The sequence below is a fragment of the Ctenopharyngodon idella genome, chromosome 3 (assembly GCF_019924925.1).
Source record: "Ctenopharyngodon idella isolate HZGC_01 chromosome 3, HZGC01, whole genome shotgun sequence".
Taxonomy (NCBI): Eukaryota; Metazoa; Chordata; class Actinopteri; order Cypriniformes; family Xenocyprididae; genus Ctenopharyngodon; species Ctenopharyngodon idella.
Window position 1 is genome coordinate 45,976,521 of NC_067222.1, and position 22,591 is coordinate 45,999,111.

Sequence of the window (22,591 nt, forward strand, 5' to 3'; positions counted from 1 at the left end):
AAATTCTTCTTCAGAAAACACACTATAATGCTGTTTGCATGTGCTATAATCAGCCTTGAAGTCAGGTGCTTCACAAGAGACTTCAGCAAACAAAAAATACAAGACAGAACATAATGTTCACTTAAAATACTCATTCAAAATCCCAGAGTCACTCACGACCAAAACACCCCTATAGCTCAGGCAGTGTCGGTATGAAATGAGGAAACAAGAAATAGATCAGAATGAGGCTGAGTTGCCTCTCAGTGGGCTCAAATCACTGCCTGCTCTTCCTCTGATGAGTATCGAAAAAGTGAAGAAGAAAAAAGCATGGTCTCCACACCTCACGCTTGAGGAACTGCGATCGGATGCAATCCCGCCACTGTTCGAGGGCAGTTGCCGGATAAAAAGCCCTGTGTGAATTATCAGGGGAGATTCCTGCTACAAAAAAGGGGCTGGTCGCTTTAAAGACACAGAGCGAGCCATTTGAGGACACTGCATGTTTGATGCTATTGTTCTTGGTGAATATCAGAGTCCTCGCAGTTGTATTTCCATATCAGCGAGGCAGCGCATCCCCCTCGGCTCTGAATGCAGACTGGGAGAGAATGCCCTTGAATTTCCCTGGAAACCTGCCCAACAGACCGAACGCAAGACGGACGGCACACAGACAAAAGATTACCTTCCATCCTCCAGCAAAGAGCCGAGCGCTAGTGTGCTGTCAGTCACATGAGCTGTTTAATCGCTGTTAGACATCTCTAGAGAGGCTGTCTTTGTGGAAACCTAATTGAGATTTTGTTTGCTGTAATGTGCTTCTGCTTATGTACAGTAGTCCCAGGGGAACTGTTTTGCTCTGAGGTTGCTCTTTCAAAGCTCAGGAGAAATAATGGAGATCTCAGTTGTGTTTCATTTTTAGTATCAACTCTGCATCGGACCAAGAACAGTAACGATAAAGATAACTACTTTAGCATCCACACCAATGGATGATAATGTTCTATTTATTTTAAGCATGCTGCAGTTTTGTCATCTGCCGTTTTAAAAGCCCACTGAAGTGACGTGGAACGCGCAGCATTATTCAATGTGTTGACGTAATTTCCACTGAAACAAGAAGACAGGGCGGGACATATCAAACAGCTCCTCCCCTTTTTTAAAACAGCCAATAGTGTTTCATTTATATCACAGCTCAGCCAGAGCTGTTGAGCTTGATAAAGCCTCAGTTTCCTTCTAATCTCTAACCGTTTCTCCTCCTAATCTCCTCCATATCACTTTAAAATATAGCATTCTGTGCAGAATTCAAACGGGTCCAATGCGTTTTGTGGTCACCGCATATTATCCGCTCTGTGCTCTCGTGTCTCTGGACTAGAGCAGACTGTGTGCGATCCGCAGCAGTTCACGTGACACTAACGCAAAACCATTTGAGCATTTGATTGGACTGAAAATCTGTTGAGAAGCTGAAGTTCAGAGTGATGTCATCAAAATCGTTGATCCATATTTGTAGAAGTGAGCGAATTTAAGTTTTGAATGTTTATATCTTCTAAATGCGAATTTTGCCATTGTTTTGGAGCACACTAGCTTATAGATACCCTTAAGGCTAACATATTCAAACTAAAAGTCAAAAAACGTTCATTTTGATTTCATGAGGACTTTAAAAGCTTGAGCTCTTTCAAATCATTCTGAAAGTGAATCCAAGAATACCTTTCTTCGTTATCACCATGTTGTGGTGTGGACTATTTTCTTACAGAATTATAACAATCATTTAAACTTTGTAGTTATCATTATAGCTACTGTCCTTTGTGTGAACAGGTATTTCATTGGTGCAAAATCTTGTGAGAGTGGAAAAACGATGGAATCTTGTCGATGGAAACTTTTAGGACATGGTGTAAGGGTATAGATCACTAAAATTAATGTGGTAAGCATAACAGAGATAATTCTGTCTCTAGAGAATTTGTTTAAGTCAGATATCCGATGCTAGATTTTAACTCATTTGGGACATCGTTTAGATCTTTGGTAAATTACTGGGGTCTTTTTCCCAGGAAAAGTCAATGGGCCCCATTCATGAAACGTGAGCAGAACGAATGTGTGTAAATCATTCGTAATGCCGTTCTGACGTGAATTTTCGGATTCATGAAAATGTTCGTATTTTCAAAATGTTAGTTGGTACACGATAAATTTACACCTGTGTAAATGGTGCATAAAACTTTCGAACATTTTGTGTTCTTTTAGGCAAACATATTTTGATGCTTTTAGGCAAACATATTTTGATGCACTATGTACCATCATAATAGTTTGATTTTTTTTATTTATTTTTTTTTGTAGCTGAGAGTTGAAAACTGTTCAACTTTGGTTTAACGCAGCACTCGTCACTGTCAATTTTTACCCAGCTGTCCAATCACAGTGGAGATGGGGTGGGACAAATACTACACCGACCAACTATCCTACTTGTACAATGACTGAACAACAATGGAGAAGTTAATATAGCTGGTTACTGCATTTTTATATTCAGTAATATTCTTCAAAATGAGATACTAGTAACACGTTAATGTCGTGGACATTCCAAATCATAGCAACCAAAGCGTCTCAGCTGGAAAAACACTGTGCCTCCAAAGCGCTCTCAAGCGCTAGCAGCTGGCTGTTTTCACAAGAGTGTCTAGCTGGTTAAAAATGCTTTGGTGGACACACGTTAATTGAATATTTATTCTTAGCATATGGCCATTTAGTCTCTTTATCAATTATGCAATATACTGGAGCCAAACCTGAGAAGGGCAGTCAGAATATTCCACAGCGTTCCTGGACATGTAATTTCCGTAGTTGTAATTCATAGGCGGGGATTATGCTAATTGTGAATGAGCGTGAACAAGCTCCCTACTTACATATGATTGGAATTGATTAACATACAGACGTTTAACTATCAAATCTAATGTTACGAAGCGTTCGTGAATCCGGAGGAGAGTTTGGAATATATGTTTCAATTTTCTCCGAATTTACTCATATATTTACGAAAGTTTCATGAATGAGGCCCAATGTCTCCATTTGATCTTCATTTAAACTCACTGGTATCTTGGGAAATTAAAGAGATCTCTTGTGATTTTTCTTTCCTGTGGGATAAAATCAGATTAGCTGTTTTGTGCTGGGAATGCATCTGTGTCTATTGACGCTAATATACCAGTGTGTATATGTGAACACAAGAATAGAGTGTGCATGTGTGTTGGTGTTTGTGTGATTGACAGGCAAGGGGACAGAGGCAGCAATGGAGTGTGTGTTCTTTCCCCGTGAGGTAGACCCCACTGCGCAACGAACTGACAAACACAACTTGACACGGCCCCTCCTCCCCCTTGGTGCACGCTCAAGGCGGCTAATTAAACAGAGCTCTCTCAAACACACACACACTAAACATCACTGTAAGGAATTTTAAGCACAGACACAAACGCACAAACATACACACAGGATGTGAGCTAGAGTTATACTGACCCACTGCCCTCAATCACAAGAGGCTAAATGGAAAGCAGCAAGTGACAATGTCTTTGCATGGCGTCACCTGCACCAGAGAAAACACTGAACGCCTGTTAATAGCATCTCATTATGCAATGTAGTGTCACACACTGTGATACCCATGAGTCCAACACTAGCAGTGACAACATATTTTATCATACAACAATTCAAAACAGCACAGTTAGTTATGGGGATTGAAAGGAATTTAAGGATTCAGGTTCTGAATCTGATTCCACTTAACCAGTAATTCCCAACAGAGGTTTGTGTACCACATGGGGTACTTGGCAAGATACTGATTTAGCGTTGTTTATAAATCTATAAAACAGAAAGATATGACTTGTGTACACATGGTGCCAATTGGTGTGGATGACATTTGTAGCAGGATATATGTGCATTATAAGGTTTATAAACATCTCATTAAGAAATTATGTATTGCAGTGTATCTGCAGTGAATTGTATGCATAGGTACTGTTTTGGAGTTTTTCAAATATGTAGGTAGATGCACATTTTTCCAATCAGTCTACTATAGCCCTGTTTACACCTGGTATTAAGATGCGTTTTGGCAGATCGGATCACAATTGGATGATGCTAAATACATAACAGGGTCTAAAAAGTTTTGAGCTTGTCCACTTTTGCCGACTTCCAGAGGGAGTCGAAAACGCCTTTTACCGGATTGCTTTCGTAGTGTACACAGCAAAATCACCAGAGTTAAATCAACTCTGCTCGGAGTACATATGGTCCCTCTCTAAATAGTGTTAAAGTAACACTGAAACAGAGTTAAAGTTAATGAGATGATTATGCAATTATGTAAGTGATGAATGAGAATTAGTGATGAACACCTGCTGTTAAAAAGCAGAATCACTGAAGAAAAGACAATCTTCCTCTGCTGAGATCTTGAGAGACAATGTATTTTATCTTCAGTTGATTTCATCTAAGACTGTAGCTGAAGTCAGTTGTAGTTCTTGTGTTTCTCTTTTCTTCAGTGATTCTGCTTGTTAACAGCAGGTGTTCATCACTAACGCTCAATCATCACTTAATTAACTCTTTAACTCTGCTTCAGTGTTACTTTAATGCTATTTAGAGAGGGACCATATGTACTCCGAGCAGAGTTGATTTAACTCTGGTGATTTTGCTGTGTAGACACTCATGTGGTCAAATGTGTTCGAACAGCCACAAAACACGCCTACTCTTGCCTACTGACCTAATGTGTAAACATTATGGGAAGCTTGCTAGCCAGACAGGATTTAAACTTTGTCGACTGAAGACCAAAGATTGGTTTGAAGATGGAAATGTACCAAGCACCATGTTCTCTCACCATATCTGATTTGTAACAAGCACTCACAGCGTTTGGCGTCTTGTGGCTGTCAAAGCAGAAACTAAAGCTGCTACTCTCTGTATGTTTTTTCGTCTTCTTTGGTGCGTTCATATGTAAATTGCACGAGCTTATTTTGACCGTTAGATCAAAAGATCTGAAAGACCCATACATTTACCCGCCCATAAACCCTCCCCTTGAAGAAATCAGGACATAAGTGGTTGAAAGTGGACAAAAGAGACGGATTAAAATTCCAGGTATAAACAGGGCCTATGTTGTAAAAGTGAATCGAACTTGTTGAAAAAGAACTTGTTCTCAATTTCCAATCCTAACATACCTGCAAACTAAAATTCTCCACAATAGTGACAACCATGTCAGCCATCCAGCCATCACAACCAACAGCATAAATAATATCTAATAACATTATAATATCACTGTACATAAACTACATTTTGGATTAAAAAGTGATTTCTGCCGAAGAGTAAGTAAACAGCACTGCCCCAAGCTCAATAGCAGAAAATCTAATGTGATGTTTAACACAGTGAAGATCAGGCTGCGAGCCTGTTAAATGCTACTAGACACACTGCCCTCTTTTATATACAGTAGACAAACCCACACAAACACACTGCCCTCGGTGAGGGGCCCTGGCTGCCTGCCCGTGCGTCTGGGTGTCACTGTCATATGGAATCACATCGTGGCGGCTGGTTGGCACGAGGGCAAGTTTCGAGGCAGGCGGGCGGAAACAGAGAGGAGGTGACATGACAGTGGGGAACACAATGAGAAAGAGTGATAGAAAGACGGTTTTAGGGGGTGTTTGGAGCGTCAATAACCCTCTTCAAACCTCTGGAGAGAGATCTAAACATTGACAGATCCTCTCTAGACCTGCAGGCATCGAGGAACACAGTACAATCACTCATCCTAACTATAGTCAATAAAAACTCTACAGTTCTGTTCCCACTGTCTACATAGGCAGCTGTCCTCCAAGGCAGCACACCAACCCACATAGAAGCTCATAAGTGATTGATTTGGAAAGCTTAGCACTGGAAACAACTCTGCACACCAACACAAATAGCGCTCTTCACAAGAAACACATGGGAAAATCAACTCACAATCAAATCCAACAGAGTTGACATTAGCATGCTGCTAAGTAAAAAATGTGAAAATTATATGAAGTGTAATGAAGATGCATAGAGCACATATAATAAATATGCAGTCATTTTATAATTAGATTATGCTATTATTATTGATACAGTTTGGTATTAAAGCAATTCATCTGATGATTTTTTTCCCCCACTGAGCTTGTAACAGTAACTGCGTTTCCATTACACTTCAAACTGCGCAAATTGAAATTGCGAATTGAAAATATGCCCAATGGAAAAACGTCAATTTTGCAAAAACTTCCATACATCGCAAAAAAGTTTTTAGTAGTTTGAAGTTGAAAGTAGTTTTAAAGCTTAAAGACGGAAGGTTTTGAAGGAACCCAATAGAATCATCAAATCACCCAATGGAAAAGAAAATACGGCCAATGGAAACACGCAAAAACTCCCATACATCGCAAAAAAGTTTTTACGCTAACATGAGGTGATTTTTCAGGCAATTCGAAAAAGGAATATTTCGCAAAACTGCAATGGAAACTTTTTTCGTATTTACAGGTCACCTGCGGTAGGTAAAAGTTGATCATTCTTTAAAGATGGCGCAGTATGTTTGGACAGAAGACGAGACGGAGTTCTTTAAACTCATAAAAGACAAAAGAATTATGGGAATACTGAATTCTAAACAACAAAGAAATGCCACAATTTATCAAGACCTCGAAGCAGATAGGAGGGAAAAACACCCGGAAACACCTTATATGTGGGCGCTCCCAAGTATAAGGGGCTTTCCTTGCCATTAATGCTTGGAATGACTTATCACGAGAGGAAAAAATTAAATTTTAGTCACATAACATCAGTTAATGGAAACGCCGTCATTTCGCAATAGTTTTTTATCGACATTTAGAAAATATCGCAAATATGTAATGGAAACCCGGCTAAGTGTCAAGCAAACACAATTCTGATTGAATATGGTAATCATTCAGAACCACAATGCCCTGAACCGTAACCCTGTATTAAAATAACATGGTAATTATGACAGAAACTATGGCTACCATGGTAAAACTTTGGGGAATGTTACTTATTACTTGTTCATTAAATTACTTACAATAGAAGTAACTAATTATAAACAGTTCCACAAAATTATTTACTAAATAATACACATATCATCAATAGTAATTCCATATGTAATTGCACATACATACCTTACTGTAAAATGCCTAAGACAGAAAGCATGCCAGCTTATATTCATAAATAAACAACAGTACACCCAGACACACACACACATTAATTAACTACAGTGTAAATATGCATGTCATCATGACCTCCTCTTCTCCTAGCCTGCGCTGACCCAAGTGCTAAACGACAGGAATCTGTCACATTCCTGGCAATGAAATAGATTAGAGGAGAATTCACAGTGCTCTAATTACATCCATGGCCTGTTGAATCCCCCCCGGCTGCTGCAGGACAGTCATGCCATTCACATCAGCGATTGGCAGACACAGAACAAGTTTATTGACAGGCACACACACAGTGTATGTACAGAGATTGAAGATACCGTCTATAAGCCTGAACCATGCAAACATGCAGTGGAACCTTTGGAAGACGACACAGCCAAACGCGCTATGCTGCCAAATGCATGTAATGCAATTCAGGGCCAGTACTGATTAGGAAAGATAAAGCGTAACTGGACTTCCTCACTGAGGTCAGATGAGTTCTCCCGTTTCCTGTTTATGGTTTGAGGAGTCGTCTGCTGGGTTGTGTTGATATGGGGGGCTTATCTGCTGTGTGTGTGAGTGTGTGTGTGTGTGTGTGTGCGAGAGAGAGAAGCAGGCTAAGAGGACAGAAGAACAGGAGTTACTTACTTTACTTTTTTCTGGGGTTCATTAAGCGCCCCGGAGCCAAGACCAGGGACTGATTTTCGTTTGCGTGGTCTACCAGGACCTCGACGTGCTGGACTACGAGGAGTCTCCTCTTTCCTGAAGGAAAACATAGTTACCTTTTGCTGAACTTGATTTAATCGTGAAGTGTGTAATTTCTGTGTCACAAAACATAATTGCAAAAATAACTAGATAAAAGAGTTGATCAAGACAAACTTTGAAGTTGGCATGAGAAAGCCTGACCAGAAAGTTTGAAGCTTGACGTTTGAAGGTTTTCAGTTTGAAGTAGTTTGAAGTTTAAAGTAGTTTTAAAGCTTAAAGTTGGAAAGTTTTGAAAGCAGTTTATCAGAAAAAACGATTCTAGAAAAACAGATAGATAGATATAAAGGTGATGATACACGGGACAACTTTTTGAGCAATGTTGCCGGGCAATGGTGCTTGGGCACTTTCCCATTGAGAATGAGCAACAAATTTCTATCTGGATACTTTAGATCGGTCATGGGCAATTTTTGCTAGCAGAATGCTAGCAGCCGATTATGTGACCGGCTTGGAGATTTCAGAAAAAAATTCAAACAAGATGGCGGCCTCTCAGTGGCAGTGGAGCGAAGAAAAGGAGCATGAACTTCTATCTTTTTACGCTGGTAAGTTGTCATGTGTCAACCCAAAACAGGGAATTTACCTCATTTAATGCTTAAAATACCAACAGGTGTCCAATTTAATGTGCGTAGGCTGTAATTTAGCCATTGAATGTTTTCAGTTAAATACTAAAAAGACGAATTCTATTTAATGTCTGCAGTGGTGTAGGCTGTAGGGTAGCTTTTGACGTGGGTTTGAATCTGCCTTTTTCCAAACTCGCTCTTCTCCCTTTTCCTTTCACAAATCAGATCAGAAAGGCATTTATATTTAATAAAAATGAAGAAAATATTTGAAAAGTTGAAATAAAGTGCCTAACAAGTGTTTAATAATAAAGTATTTATTGGGTTGGCAATAGATTCTCCTCTCTGATTGGTCTTGGCTCATCTGAACATTCCGTCAGTGAAAGTCTGTGGATTTTCCCAAGTTTTTATCATAATTTTTAGGGAAACTGTAAGTCTGATCAGTTAGAAAAGATATAGCAACGATAGTCAGAACAGTCTGAAGGTCTGACCCAAGTTTGGTGGTTGTAGAGTCAAAGCTCTGGGAGGTTTTAGTCAGACATTTTAGTCTCAGAAGAATAATAACTTTAGCATTTCAGTAAGTTGGCTCTCTTCCATTTTTTAGACAAGTCAATATTTTCAGCATGGAATGACATGGAAGAACATCTTAGGGTTATTGACCTTCATAACTGTTACTAGGGCAACCAAAACTAGGAACGCCTACTAGCAACTGAGCAGTAATCTGCATGTAAACTGGGATAGGAGAAATTTAAGTTATAATCGAAAAAATGACCAAGATCACCTTTAAGCAAGCAGGACAACATTTTGATTATGAGGGTTTATGTGTTCAGACTGATTATGTTATGCTTACTGGTGATCATGCTTTCTCTGGAGTTTGGCCAGTTCTTTCTGCTTCTCTTTGTAACGCTGTTGCAGCTCTGCCAGCCTCACCCGCATCTCCAACTCCTGTCCATCCATACTATCCATGGCACCTTTCACTGGACACACCTAGAGGAACAAAATCAAACAACCCTTCCCTTAGTTGCTGGGTATGTAGCTCCAGTCTTGGATGACTTCTGGACAGACCTTTGGTTCTAGCCCTGAGTTACTTTTCTGTTATCGAAATTTTAGTTTGCTATAGTCCTTGTGACACAAAAAGAACTAGAGATATAGAATACAGTAAAGTAGGATGCAGATTTGTTAGATACAGTATACATATAACATATATAACAACATATATTATGAACTGCAACAAAACAAGGGTGTGTTACTGGCTCATGGCGGGGTGTCCAGCTGCATTTTCTGCGCAAGTTAAGAGTTCTTCTAGCAGGATACTGCATCTCAGCATCTGTGGTGGCGCTATCCTGTGAGCCCAATTCAAGGGCTCGAGCTGCTGCCAAAGTAGCAAGACTCTGCAGATCAAAAATCCATTGATCTTCTCCTTTTGATAGATGGAAAAAAAAAAAAAAAAAAAACACAATAAAAACATATTATGGCTGTCATACTGTGGAATATACCATGTAAAATAGCATGTTGATAAATTAGCTATTTATTTGATATCCTTGCTACAAGGAAACGATGTAGGAAAGGCTGAAATGAAGGGCTAATTTATATATTGATTGACAAATATTAAATTGTTGTTAATGAAACCGATGCAGATTGCTCTATAAAATATCACAGGATGAAGGGTTTCCTCGGTCAGATAGCACTATATATTACCAAGACAATTTTGTGGTGGAAATATACATGTTCAACAGAGAACAAAAAATAAATCAATAAAAAGTAAATATTGTATTCACAATTTTAATTGTAGCTCATGGAAGTAGATCTTCTGGGACTGGTTAAATGAATTGGTCTAACAACCACTATACATCCTTTTACATGATAATATATGGGAAATTTTAAAGAACAAGAGGTTAAATGGTTAATTAGCCTAGCCAATGCTTAGAAATCAAAACACCAACTGCTTTTGTGAAAATGGCTTTTCACAAATGTGCCCTGTTTAGTGACCAAAAACACAGCTTAACAGCAGTATAAAAACAGATGCAGAACATGTATATGTAGTCTTTAGGACGAAGCAAAACCAGTGCCTTTTTCTTACTGCAAACTGTTCAGTAACATACCTGGAGTTTTATTGCAACTTTGGTGATACCGTTGCAGTTCCAGATCAGCCAATTCACTCAGCAGTTCCATGCCGTGATAGGTGGAGTTGAGTGGGCTGCAATATCTCTGGGATTGGTAGGAGGAAGGTGGAGAGGGAGGAGGACAGTCTCCACAGAAGGCTGCAGCAATGAGGAGCTCCAGACTCCAGTAACTTGAAGTGAGACTCTGGGAGCAGGTATTCCCGGTTAGAGATGGAACCTCTGCACGGTTTTCCTTTTGATCCTCCTCATCAACCACTGCTACCTCTGCTTGGGCGGTGGTGTTTGGCTGCTGTTTGGGTGAACAATCAGAGATGCATGGTTGTGGTAGTGGAGGTCCCTGTTCCTTTAGTGTCTCATTGCCTTCGCTCTCTGGAGGAAGTATATCTTCACTCACTTCTTCCTCAAATGTAACAATTGGTTCTTCTTGATGGATTACTTCCTCAGACGACAAGGTAGGTATCTGTCCTTCTTCACAGTCTGAAACTTCAGCAGTTGTGCAAATGATCTCAGCGTGCTCCTTTTCCTGATTAGCCTCTACGGGTTCACAGCATCTCATGGCCATGACTGTCTCCATTTCCTCCCCTTGCACAAACACACCCTCAGGATGTTCCTCGACTGGGCTAGTGGCATTAACTTCCATTGTTGGCTCTTGTGGCTCTTGGAGTGGCCTTACCATTGCATGACATTCTAGGCCCTCTCCCAAGCTGGAAAGAGCTGGAGGAGAGTGTTCAACAGGTTCAGTCCGAACATCCTCTAGATCAGCAGGTTCTGCAAGCTGTATGTCTTGAGTGGTGGGGCCATTCCTATATCCCATGTTGATTTCTGGATAGGTATATCCAGGTGGCAAATCTGTGACAGGGAACATAAACAAAGCTCAGTTGTGTCAAGAACAAAGCATTTAAAATATCAGCATAAAAACTGGCTTGTTTTACACTTTTGACAACCTTATAAGGCTGACATGTTTAACAAGCTTTGCGCCAGAGGTCTGAACAAGAACACATTATATTCCACATGACAGTGACACTATGCCTTGATCTTAGTTCCACATTAAGAAGTGCAGCTGTTAAAGGGGTAATTCTGAGGTAAAACAGGGCTCTCTTTCTGACACTGATATATCCTTGGCATGCTGTAACTGTTAGTGAGGTGTTAATGATGATAAAGAGGGTGTAGACTGGGGGGGTGGGGGTAAGTCTGGACAAGGTGTTTCTCTATCATTACTGATGTGATGGTCCTGGATAGCTGAGCGGGCAGCCATTTTCTGCATCTATCAGCAGCTTAGTCAACCGTGCTCTTGCCTATATAGCCACCCACACAGAGCCACAGAGTCTAAAAAAAGCCCTGATTGTTTCTGCATGAAGGGATCAGCATGAATAACAACCAACATGTGGTTCATGTGTTTTTGAGACATGATGACTTGAAGCAGGCACCTTAGCTTCAAGACAGCGACAGACAAGACTATTACAAGTCAACAGGAGTAAAAGCACTGCAAAGATAGCTCCTTACCAGGCTCCATGGACTGAGGGTAGTCTTGTGGCGGCTGCCCTTCCACCCTCTTTTCCTGGGACTCCACAGCTTTGGGCAGTTGTGATGGGGAAGGGCTAATGGCTGGTGAGCGGGGTGTTGCAGCTACTGGACTTGGGGCAGGGCAAGGAGTAGAGGGTGTGCTTTTAGGGTGAGGCCGCATACAAGGGGACTGGCAGCAGGGTGACAAGTGGGCAGTAGAGCCCCTGGGAGGTGAGGAGGCCCGGTTGGATGGGCCATAGGCATAGCACTTAGCAGGTTTGGGAGTCCTTGGATCAGATAGGATGTCTTCTAACTCCATGCTCTGCTCTTCTGGTTTCTTTTGCACCTATACATTGAAGAATTACAGAATCAGAAGTCAAGTCAAATTTTATTTATAGAGCACAAGTTTAACACAACCGTAGTTGATCCAAAGTGCTTTACAATAAAAACTAAACTAAATCAGAAAACTAAATCAGAATTTAAAAGAAAAAAGGAGAGAAAAGAAAAAGGTATCAAGTATCAAAATTAATCAAAATGTACATAGATACAATAACACAGAACACCAACTATTCAAAATACAGACACAGAATCACTTGAATGCTAGAGAATAAAAATAAGTCTTTAAACTGGATTTAAAAGCATCCAGTGATGGAGAGGCCCCGATGGCCCCGAACAATCTACCTCTCCCGATGGAGAGGTAGATTGTTCCAGAGCTTTGGGGCAACTACAGAGAAGGTTTGATCACCTTTTGATTTACAACAAGGACGAGGGACAGATAAAAGTAACTGATCACAAGATCTTAATGACCTAGAGGCTGTGTATGGCCTAATAAGATCACAAATTTAATCCAAGGCCGAATTGTGCAATGCCTTGTATGTGAAAAGAAGGATCTTAAAGTCAACTCTAAATTTTATAGGGAACCAATGCAATGAGGCAAGGACAGCAAAGATACGATCCCTTTTCTTAGTTCCTGTTAATAATCTGACTGCTGCATTTTGAACCATCTGTAACCGAGACAGTGCAGATTGAGGTAGGCCAACGTACAGAGAGTTACAGTAATCCAATCGAGAAGCAATTAGTGCATGAATCACAATTTCAGTGTATTTACTAGAAAGAAAGTGTTACACTTTTGCTACAAATCTGAGCTGAAAAAGCTACTCTTTACAATTGCATTAACATACTTGTCAAATTGGAGAAGAGGGTTAAGAAAGATTTTTTGCATGATTGTGAAGGTTGTTACTCAAGGAACAGAGACTGTTACTCAGTTGCAGAGAGTTATTTGTCATCCAGGTCTTGATTTCATTGAGGCATGAAAAGAGATGATTGAAAGATTGAAAGATATAGTTGGAGGTCATTAGCATAGCAATGATAATTTATGTTATGTTTCTGGAATATTGAACCTAAAGGAAGCATGTAGAGGGAAAACAGAAGAGGGCCACGAATGGATCCCTGTGGAACACCACAATGGATAGGCGCAGAGGGTGAAGTGTATGACCCAATATTTAAAGAGAAAGTCCTCCCCTTTAAGTCGCTTTAGAAGGGAAAATCCATAAAAGAATTCAAGCCTCATAATGAAATCTAGACAATTTGGTTAATTAAAGAAAACTGACAAAAATTCTGAAGACTGCCAGGTCATGCAATCTGCACATCGATGTAATTGCAATTTGACACCCCTGTTTTGCTGAATCAGGTTTCAATTTAGACCCTAATAGCTCAGATCTATTGATTTTGACCCTGCAATCAAAAAGGGTAGTGCTTGGTCCGATCATGCCACAGTTAATTGTAGACTGCATTTAGCTGTGTATGTCTAGAATGTAACTGGACCTTGGAGGAAGTTATGGATCCTAGGGAGCAGTTGTGGTTTTATAAAGGGATTTTTTTTAAATAAAACTCATGATTTATTGGCTCCAAATGTTGTTTACTGCTCTGCACACAAAAACAACTGTCTAGTTCCACGAAAAAAAGCACATCCTCTCTCAGTATCAGGTGTCAAGCATTAGCTCATTTGAAAGCCCCGCTGTTTCTAAACCACTGCATTTTGTACAGCCTGATATACAACGGCTATATGAGGGATTGTGTATTTGTGTGTACCTGGCTGTGGTCGACTCTGGTTCTCTGCTGTAGCTCTATGTTGTTTGCTGCTCTTTGTGATGGAGGTGGTGGCGTGTGATGGCTGGGGTGTTGCTGATGCTGCAGCTGCTGGTGTTGCTGGAGAGCATAAAGCTCTTGTTGCCGTAGAAACTGTGAGCGAGGATACACAGCAGGATGCTGCATGTGGGAGTGGGCCCCTCGGGCCCTGTAGACTGGGGGCCACAGACCAGACTGCTCCATCACATCTAATGAGTGAAATAGAAGTGTTAGTCTTATGTTGTAGGCCATGTTAGAGAACAGAGTGTTAATATATGGGTCTCACTTAGAGATCATCACCTCTACCCGAAGACATATGCATCACCCCTACTTACACACAGACATATAGTATATATACAGATGAGACACCGCATCTTATGCAAACACAGCCTACACTAGCCTACACTATCATTAATGAAAACTATAAAGACAAAAAACAAGAAGTGAACAAATATTTTAACATTAAACAAAAATAAAAACTATCAAGAGAATGAAAACTAAACTGAAGCTTACAATGTGCACTACAACAAGAACTAAAACAATAACTATAAAATTTACAAATATGAATTTACAGAAAAAAAAAAAAAAAAAAAAAAACATACTTTAGCTTTGGATTTTTTAATATTGAATGGTATCAATCAATCAAATCAATCAATCAACCAACCAACCAACCAATCAATCCAGACCTCTGAGTATCAATGTGTTCTGTCAAAAAGAACCTCCCAATTAGGCAACAAGAGGCCTGTCTGATTTGTCAGTACCAGCATAGTTCAACAAACATGTAAATTCTGTCATCATTTACTAACTCATAATGTTCTAAACCTGTATTACTTTCTTTTTTCTGCTGAACACAAAAGATTTTTTAAAGAATGTTGAATAATTTTAAATAATGTTGGTTACAAAACCATTTTTAGTCTCAGCCTCAGACGTCACGCCCATGGACTGTTGGCTGAACATCTGATGCATATGGCACACAAAATGGGAACACTTCAGGAGTTTCTAAGTCATTATTTGATTGGTTGAATTCTACAGGATTTCCGGGAGACGTGTGTCGCGTTCTTTAAAGGTCCACCTGGAAACAAAGCCGTTGTGATGCCAAACCCCCTCATGGAAGAAGAAAACCATTGTGACAACTGTGACAATGAGCACTTATCAGGATCAACTAAACGCTAGCTTCTCAAAGTATGTGAAGTTTGTGGTGCCATTGTTGCAGTAAACTTACTCAACATCCTTGATTGAATAATTTATTAGATGCATGCCGGTCTGTTATCATAGGGACATTGACTTTACATTTTCACACCCCTAAACATGACGTGGAACAAATCTAACTGTAATTGGTTGCTTTACATGTCCATCAGACAGCCTCTTAGGAAGGCCTTGGCCAATGAAAGCTGCATTGGAGTCCAGACCTTCTGCAGTCAGCCTATGCGAGACTAAGCCATTTTGGTGACCACTGACTTCCACCATATAGACAAAAAACATTTTACAAAACATCTTTTATGTTCCACAAAACAGAAAAAGCCAAACGAATTCCATAGGTTTACAAGACCATGAGAGTGAGTATATGATAACAGAATTTGATTTTTTTTCTGGGTGAACTATGTTTTTATAGAATACATTTCAAAAATTAAATGTCATTCAATGTATTAAAACTAACTAAAACTAAACTGAAATGGAAAAAAAAAAAAAAAAAAAAAAAAGCAACAAAAAAACCCTAGTGAAATTTTATTAACTATAATAACTTTGGCCTACACCGAGTTCCTGAGAAAGAGAGACCCATCAACCAGCACTCCCACGCTCTTCTCGGTGTCTTACTCCCTGTTCACCACTTTCGTTTTCTCACACTTACTGCATTCCTCCCTCAATTTTTCTCACACTAGATGTCTCCAACCCAAATGTGCAGCCTTGTGAGCACAGAATCATATATGCTTTTAATAATAATTATTTGGTTAAAATGAAAGTCAACATAATGGAGGCAGTTCCCATTAGAATAAATATTAGACATTCTATATTCACTCCCTTGAAAAAAAAAATCCCCTTCTCTGAAAACCACAGTGGGCCAATACTACAGCATGTAGTCTAGGCGACTTCTTAGTTCCCATGTCAGGGATAAACTCCTGCCATTCCCCTGGCAGGAACAGAAAGCCAGCCGTACACATCCACAGTGACACATCTTCAGACCCTGCCTCCACAAGTCAAATGTGTTTTTCCACTTTTCCCATTTCACATAGCTTCATTAATGTGCATGTTAAGCTTGATCCCTCATCCCCTACCCCTATCCTTGCCTTGACACATCACAGACCTTTGCTCTGGAACATTAACCCAGCTTTACTAATGTTTCCCGGGGGAAGGCTTTTGTGGATGCACTTCCCCTTTCAGCTGAAATTTCTGTGGAGCACAGAAGGAAGTGTGCCTTTTAAGACATGAAAATAATTAGATTTCACAACCTGTTTGCAGAGCAGAGGCCTGTGTAGACTTAAAAGGCTAGGAGGTATTCTTATTTATGCTTGTTTAGAGCACATATGGCAATATCTTTGAGGGGGGATGGTGAGAGCATCCTGACCCAGACCATGTGGGGGTGGAGCAGGTGGTCGACAGGAAACAGTTTGTGCAATTCAGTGGATACTGTGTGTTCTTCACTAGCATGCTTTTGCTCTTCTTAGCAATTTCATAGGCTGTTATTCATAGGCACACCCGAAGACTGGTCGACTAGACTTTAAACAAGTCTGTCTGCCTGTCAGATGATGTTTTAGAAGTGTGCACACTACAAGAGCGTCGGTGATAAGCTTGAGTCGTGTAGTGTGCACTTGGTTTAAGTAAACACTGTATATATAACCTTGAAACCTGAGTGGAAACACTGTTATAGAGCATAATTTTTCAGGCTTGGCAACCTGACAGTAAAATCTTCAGGGGGAAACCCATGAGAGCTGCTATGTGCCTCAAAAAGAATGAATGCTAAATCTGACAAATGGGTCATTCGCAGCAGGTCAAATAAATTGAGGATATGGAAGGAAAGGAGAATACTAGGCAGAAAACATTATGGTATACCAAGATGGGTAGCTGGGTGGGTGGCAGGCTCACTGGGCAGCACCACCAGTTGGGTGGAGGGGTCCTGGGGCAGGGGCAGAACTGGCTGAAGAGGGGCAGGCATAGCTGCAGAGAACCCAGGGGGGAGATTCTGATGGAGAGCTGTGTGGCCAATACCTACAAAAACATAAGACAACTTTTAGAATACAATCAAGTTGATCATTTTTAAAGCATGAAAGTATGTCTAATATATCAGTAAGGCAGAATTTAACATATGAGCATTAGAAAGAGCAAAATAAGGGAAAAAGAAGACTAAAATGTATTTTTTCCATTTCAACTCTCATTCTATTCTCAACATTACTGACCATAAGAGTGACCTGTCATCCAGAGGGAGGGACTTCCTGTGCGTGGCATCCAGTGGTGGTGAGCAGAGTGTGTATGTGCAGCTGGGTCTCCTAATTGGCTTGACTGCATTGAAGTGCCACCTGGCACCATGATATGAGAGGTGAGGTCACCATGGCAACTGTTAGAGGGATGGATGTGTGCAAATTCCACTCTTTCCTTGTTATCCCTGCAAAGCCAGATTGGAGACAGGTGAAAGGTCAGGGGTTGAGCAAGTGTGACTGACAAGTGAAAAAGAAGTGTGTGAGGGGTATATCATTCACCTGATAAACACGTCTCGTTCTCTCTCTAGGCACCGGTGGCCCATGTGCTCTACACTTGTCCTTTTCCTCTCCTCCTCTCCTGGTGAATCTGAAGGATACATGGAGCGTGCAGTGCCTACAAAATGGTTAATAAATTTACATCAACGATTTTCTCTCATCTGCAGCTCTCACTGTCATTGGCACTCTACATGCAAACAGCTGTCGAGCAGCCTTTCTCTACAGTGGCATGTGTGCTCTCTCTCTCCCCCTGCATCGGCATTTTCAGGAGTAAGAGGGAAAAGCTGTTTCCACTTTGGGTCTTGGCGAGTTCTGCTATTTATTTTTAATCAGTGAAGTCTTCCAGAGGTCATGAATAAACAAACTGCTCTGTTTCTCTGCATGTTGTTTGTTTAGGAGAGCCCTGACAGATCAAAGGTCAAGCTTACCTTTCATGGTGGAGTGCACCCGCCCCTGTCGACTGCTGGGATGGCTGCCTGATGCTTGGCATGGAGGGTCTCTCTGTCTTGCCACAGCAACTGCAATCCCTACTGGAGGCTGTCGAACCTCCCCCTCTACATGTGGGGCCTCACCTATCTCTCGGCCCCGTCCCCCACAATCAGCTCTCTCGTTTTCATGGCTTTGGCCTTTCCTGGAGGGTAGGGTCTGCTTGCCTCCCTGAAGAGAGCAACTGGTGCCATTTGGCCCTGTTTTGAGGTTCCCGAGCCCTCCAAATGGGCTCTTTTGGGACAGGAGGAGAGGCTGCTGGTTGCTGTATTTCAGAAGGTTCTTCATAGCACTGCTCTCCCCCTGTGAGCTTGTGACCTCCTGCTGGTTTTGAGGAGGAGCTGGATGAAGGGGAGGAGGAGGGGGGCCCATTCCTGCTGTCTGGTGCTGCTGTTGTGTAGGCGGTCTGTTGTTGGCAGCTCCACTGTTAGGTTCCATGTAAGCTTTGTGCTGGTTCTCTTCAGAGTGGATGTGATGGGGTTGCATGTCCCAATGCAGCACTGATGGCTGCTGATGTGGGTGATGATGTGCACTATTGTTGTAGCCGTAAGGAATTTCCATCTTCTGCTTCATCTCTTGGTTTCCATTAGCCTGGGACATGTCTGTGCCAGGGGTCTCCGGGCCAGCCCTATTGTGCTGTTGGTGACGAATGCGGGCAACCTTCTGTCCATCTCGCTGCATAGAGCAGCTTCCATGTCCTCCTCCACCCATGTGCTGGGCCATGTTCTTTCCAGCAAGAGGTGAGGAAATGGTTGGAGGCCCAGAGTGTGAGCAGTCCCTGTAGGGCTGGGAACTTGTGTTGGGTTGATTGGGTAAAGGATGGACAGCCTTTGTCTCTTGAGTTAGTGTAGATCTGAAGATGTCCGTTTCCATACTGTTGATGCAGTCAGCACTGCGGGAACGCACAGTCTGGTGTTGCTGGGAATGACTCTGCTGCTGCTGCTGCTGTTGTTGTTGTTGTTGTTGCTGCTGCTGTTGCAGGTGATGGTGGTGGTTGTGGTTATGCATCCAGTCAGGGGCTTTTTCAGCTTTTCTGTAAGGATGCTGCTGCTGGGTTGGAGGCTGTTGCTGTTGTTTCCTGGGCCAGTTACCATGATGCCCCCCATTGCCAGTCTTTTCCATTGCCTTGTCCTTGACACTGTTCCCTCCGCCCCCAACCCCCTGGCACTCAGAGCTGCCCATCTGGAAGGGGCCTCCGGTTTTCTCCCCAAGGTGGCTAACAGATGGAACAAATGTGGCTCCAGTCACTTTGGGGTCTCTGCATCCACCACTATTGATCGCTTTATCATGTAAGGAAGCATTTCCCATGGGGGCTGGCGGTGGAGGGCAGAAAAAGTCAGGGTGATGGTGTGAGTGGCGGTTGTGGTGTGCATGATGGGGGTGGCCAGGATGGAGCTGTAGACAGTGGAAGCCACCTGGATGCCCCCCTCCAGCAGCTGAGGCCATGGGCAGTGGAGGAGGCACTGAGTAGGACAGAGAATGGTGCAGTGCCTGACCACGCTCTAGACAGTCCGTAGGAGGCTGTTCACTGATCCGCATCTCCCCACTTATTGCCTCTTTACCACAGCGCCCGTTAGTTCCACCACCCAAATGTCTGTTTTGGACATTATTGGACCCTACATTACCTCTACCCACACCATCCCCACTGCAAGTAGTCATGGAGCCCTTTGCCCCAGTCCCATGGTCCCCATTTAACATCTTCCCATTGAGCAGACAGGCACTAAGAGGCTTTCCCATGCTTTGTGGATGCTCCTTGTACTCCATAGGCAGAGTGACTTTGTGTCCCCTGCCGTTCATCTCTTCCATAGTGACTGGGTGTTGTGGGTGGAGCTGAGGTTGATGGGAGTGATGATGGGGTAGTTGGTGGTGATGACGGTCTTTAGAATCATGTTTACTACTAGACCTGTCTTTATCTTTTGCAGCTGAAACCACACCTCTGTCTAAGCTAGGCTCTTTAAGGCCCTTGTGTAGGCTCACCCCACTTCCTGCATCTCTGTCCCTGCTGCATGAGCCCTGGGGTTGTCCTGATCCTGCCCTTGACATAGGCTGGATGTTGTGATTGGCTGAGATGAGTGGGGGCTGGGACGGAAGGCTTCTTAAATAGAAGTTCTCTGTGAAACAGGTCAGATATGGCTGTTAATTATTTAAATTAGTGCACTTAAGCTTTCCTTTAGGGTCAATTTATGGAACTATGTTACTAAAAAAATAAAAGACAAGTAAAAAAAAAGAGAAGTAGAGATGCATATAAAGTAGAAAGGTTTACGAAATTGTCACAAAATTGTAATTTTGCCCACCTTTTTGTGTATCATAAAAACGGTGCTGTCCATAGAGAACCCCGCTGTTGGCATGGTGATCCAAATGGCTTATGGGAAGAAAGGTGTGGGCTAGACTCCCTGAGAAGCGAGGATACCCTGGGACTGCTGTGGAAAAAGAAAAAAGAGGGTGTGCACATCAGTGGAAAGGTCCCGAGAGATAAAATTAGAGAAATAAAGGCTGAGAGAATTGTAGACAGCAAAAGAAGAAGTGAAGGCAAGAGAGTGAGAGTGAGAAGGAGAGAGCAATAAGGGAAGGAAATCTCTGATAACAAGACAATAATCACTGAGCCACATTTCTTTTTTTGGCCGTAAGCGTTTTGGTCCAGATCTGATCCCCCTGTTCCAATGCAGCTGGTGTTCCATATTCACCAATAACCACAGGCTTTGGATGTCATATTTGCCATTCCTATTTGTGTTTGCAATGCAAACAAGAAGACAAGTTCAGTCTAGGGGATTTAAGTAATGGATGAATTTTGTCTCCTGAACATATGGTTCTCACCGTGCAAATCTCACCAAGTTCCCAGTGCTGAGGTAAGAGATAACACAGTAAAACAATAAGCAAAGAGTCCTCACAGCAGAACATGTGGTGATTTAAGAAAGAGGCCAAAGATCAACTTTATGTCAGCTGTCTCAACTCTCTGAAATCTGCCACTAATACAACAAATGCCATGAGGACAGAATTTGCAGAAAAACCAAACACCTTTCAAGCACAAGCTTTTGAAGCTTTGTAAAGGCAAGAAGACAAGCCCATAACCTTTAAATATATGATAAATGTTAGCCTTCTTACTTTCTGGGACAATTACAGTGCTCTGATTGATTGTGACATTTATAATACTTATAATAGAGTGATGTATGCCATTTTTTCAGAGCACATTACATTACTGAGAAACAGAAAATAATTCCTGATCCACCATAAACAGTTAGTCAGTTAACCCGCTGCAACCTGGATTGCATTATGCTTGTATGGGAAGGTGGGGTAATGTGATAATTACGTATTTTTCTATCCAGTCGGTATATTTGGTTGTTTGTTTGTTTATACGTTTACAGACTATGCATTCTTATTCTTCACATTACAGTGTTTTTACCCTCTAAAAATACCCTGAAAAGATAACCACAGGTAACAGTGGTTATAAGCAAACTGACATGCTAGGAAAAGCCTGTAAATCTGTCCTGAGTGGCCCATGCCGAGTCTGTAAGTCCTTGTTTCTCATTGTTCTAATTGTAAGTCATTGTTTCTCAAGTTCTGTCTGAAGTGAACATTAGTCAATGAGAAGACATCAGAAAATAGGGCTGCTCAATTATGTTATGCTCAAATAACATAATCATGCTTATTTTGTTCAATATCGTAATTACAATTATTTAACATGATTAGGAGTGGGCGATATGAGAATCTTCTTTGAGTCTTTCGTTTACAGAACAGCGATATATATCAAGTATATTTTTGTGGAAATAAGGTTGCTATGACATAATTTTAGACACCAGTGAAATTTCTGAATTCTTTATACCAATTTCAGTTCCACAGCAGAAACTAATACTAGGCTAACTAATGTAACTAAAAGAATTTTTGAAGAAAAGTAAACATTCTGTGATACAATAAAACCAAAGAAGAAAATTACAAACAATAAGACAAATACAAAAAAGGTACATATGAAATAAACAATGCTTTAAGATTTTTCATGTAAGTCTATCTAACAGTATATCCAGCAAATAATCAAATGTAAAAAAAATTAAACACTGCATCATCTTCACTGTATGAATTAAATATACAGTGCATATAAAAAGTCTACACACCTGTTAAAACAGTGCAGAGATTGTGATCTTTTAAGATTAATCGTGCACCTCTATAATAGAGATTTGGAACGATATAAGTAAATGATTACAGAATTTACATTTTTCAATGAACTATCCCTATTATGCAGTTCAGACTGAAGAATATAAAAACCCCTCCAA

The 22,591-nt window shown here is 41.3% G+C and overlaps 1 protein-coding gene across 2 annotated transcripts in view; it reads right to left on the reverse strand.

The window, feature by feature from the left end:
- LOC127509030 (BAH and coiled-coil domain-containing protein 1) overlaps window positions 1–22,591 on the reverse strand; it is a 99,693-nt gene that overhangs the window by 21,486 nt on the left and 55,616 nt on the right. For both annotated transcript variants that reach the window (XM_051887452.1, XM_051887453.1), the window contains 11 exons: window positions 20,621–20,746; window positions 18,269–20,437; window positions 17,844–17,958; window positions 17,544–17,749; window positions 17,200–17,355; window positions 14,116–14,360; window positions 12,025–12,370; window positions 10,501–11,370; window positions 9,649–9,818; window positions 9,249–9,385; window positions 7,728–7,841 (listed from right to left, as the gene is read on the reverse strand). In XM_051887452.1, coding sequence (XP_051743412.1) covers window positions 7,728–7,841; window positions 9,249–9,385; window positions 9,649–9,818; window positions 10,501–11,370; window positions 12,025–12,370; window positions 14,116–14,360; window positions 17,200–17,355; window positions 17,544–17,749; window positions 17,844–17,958; window positions 18,269–20,437; window positions 20,621–20,746 — 4,654 coding nt within the window. The remainder of the gene's footprint in view (window positions 1–7,727; window positions 7,842–9,248; window positions 9,386–9,648; window positions 9,819–10,500; window positions 11,371–12,024; window positions 12,371–14,115; window positions 14,361–17,199; window positions 17,356–17,543; window positions 17,750–17,843; window positions 17,959–18,268; window positions 20,438–20,620; window positions 20,747–22,591) is intronic.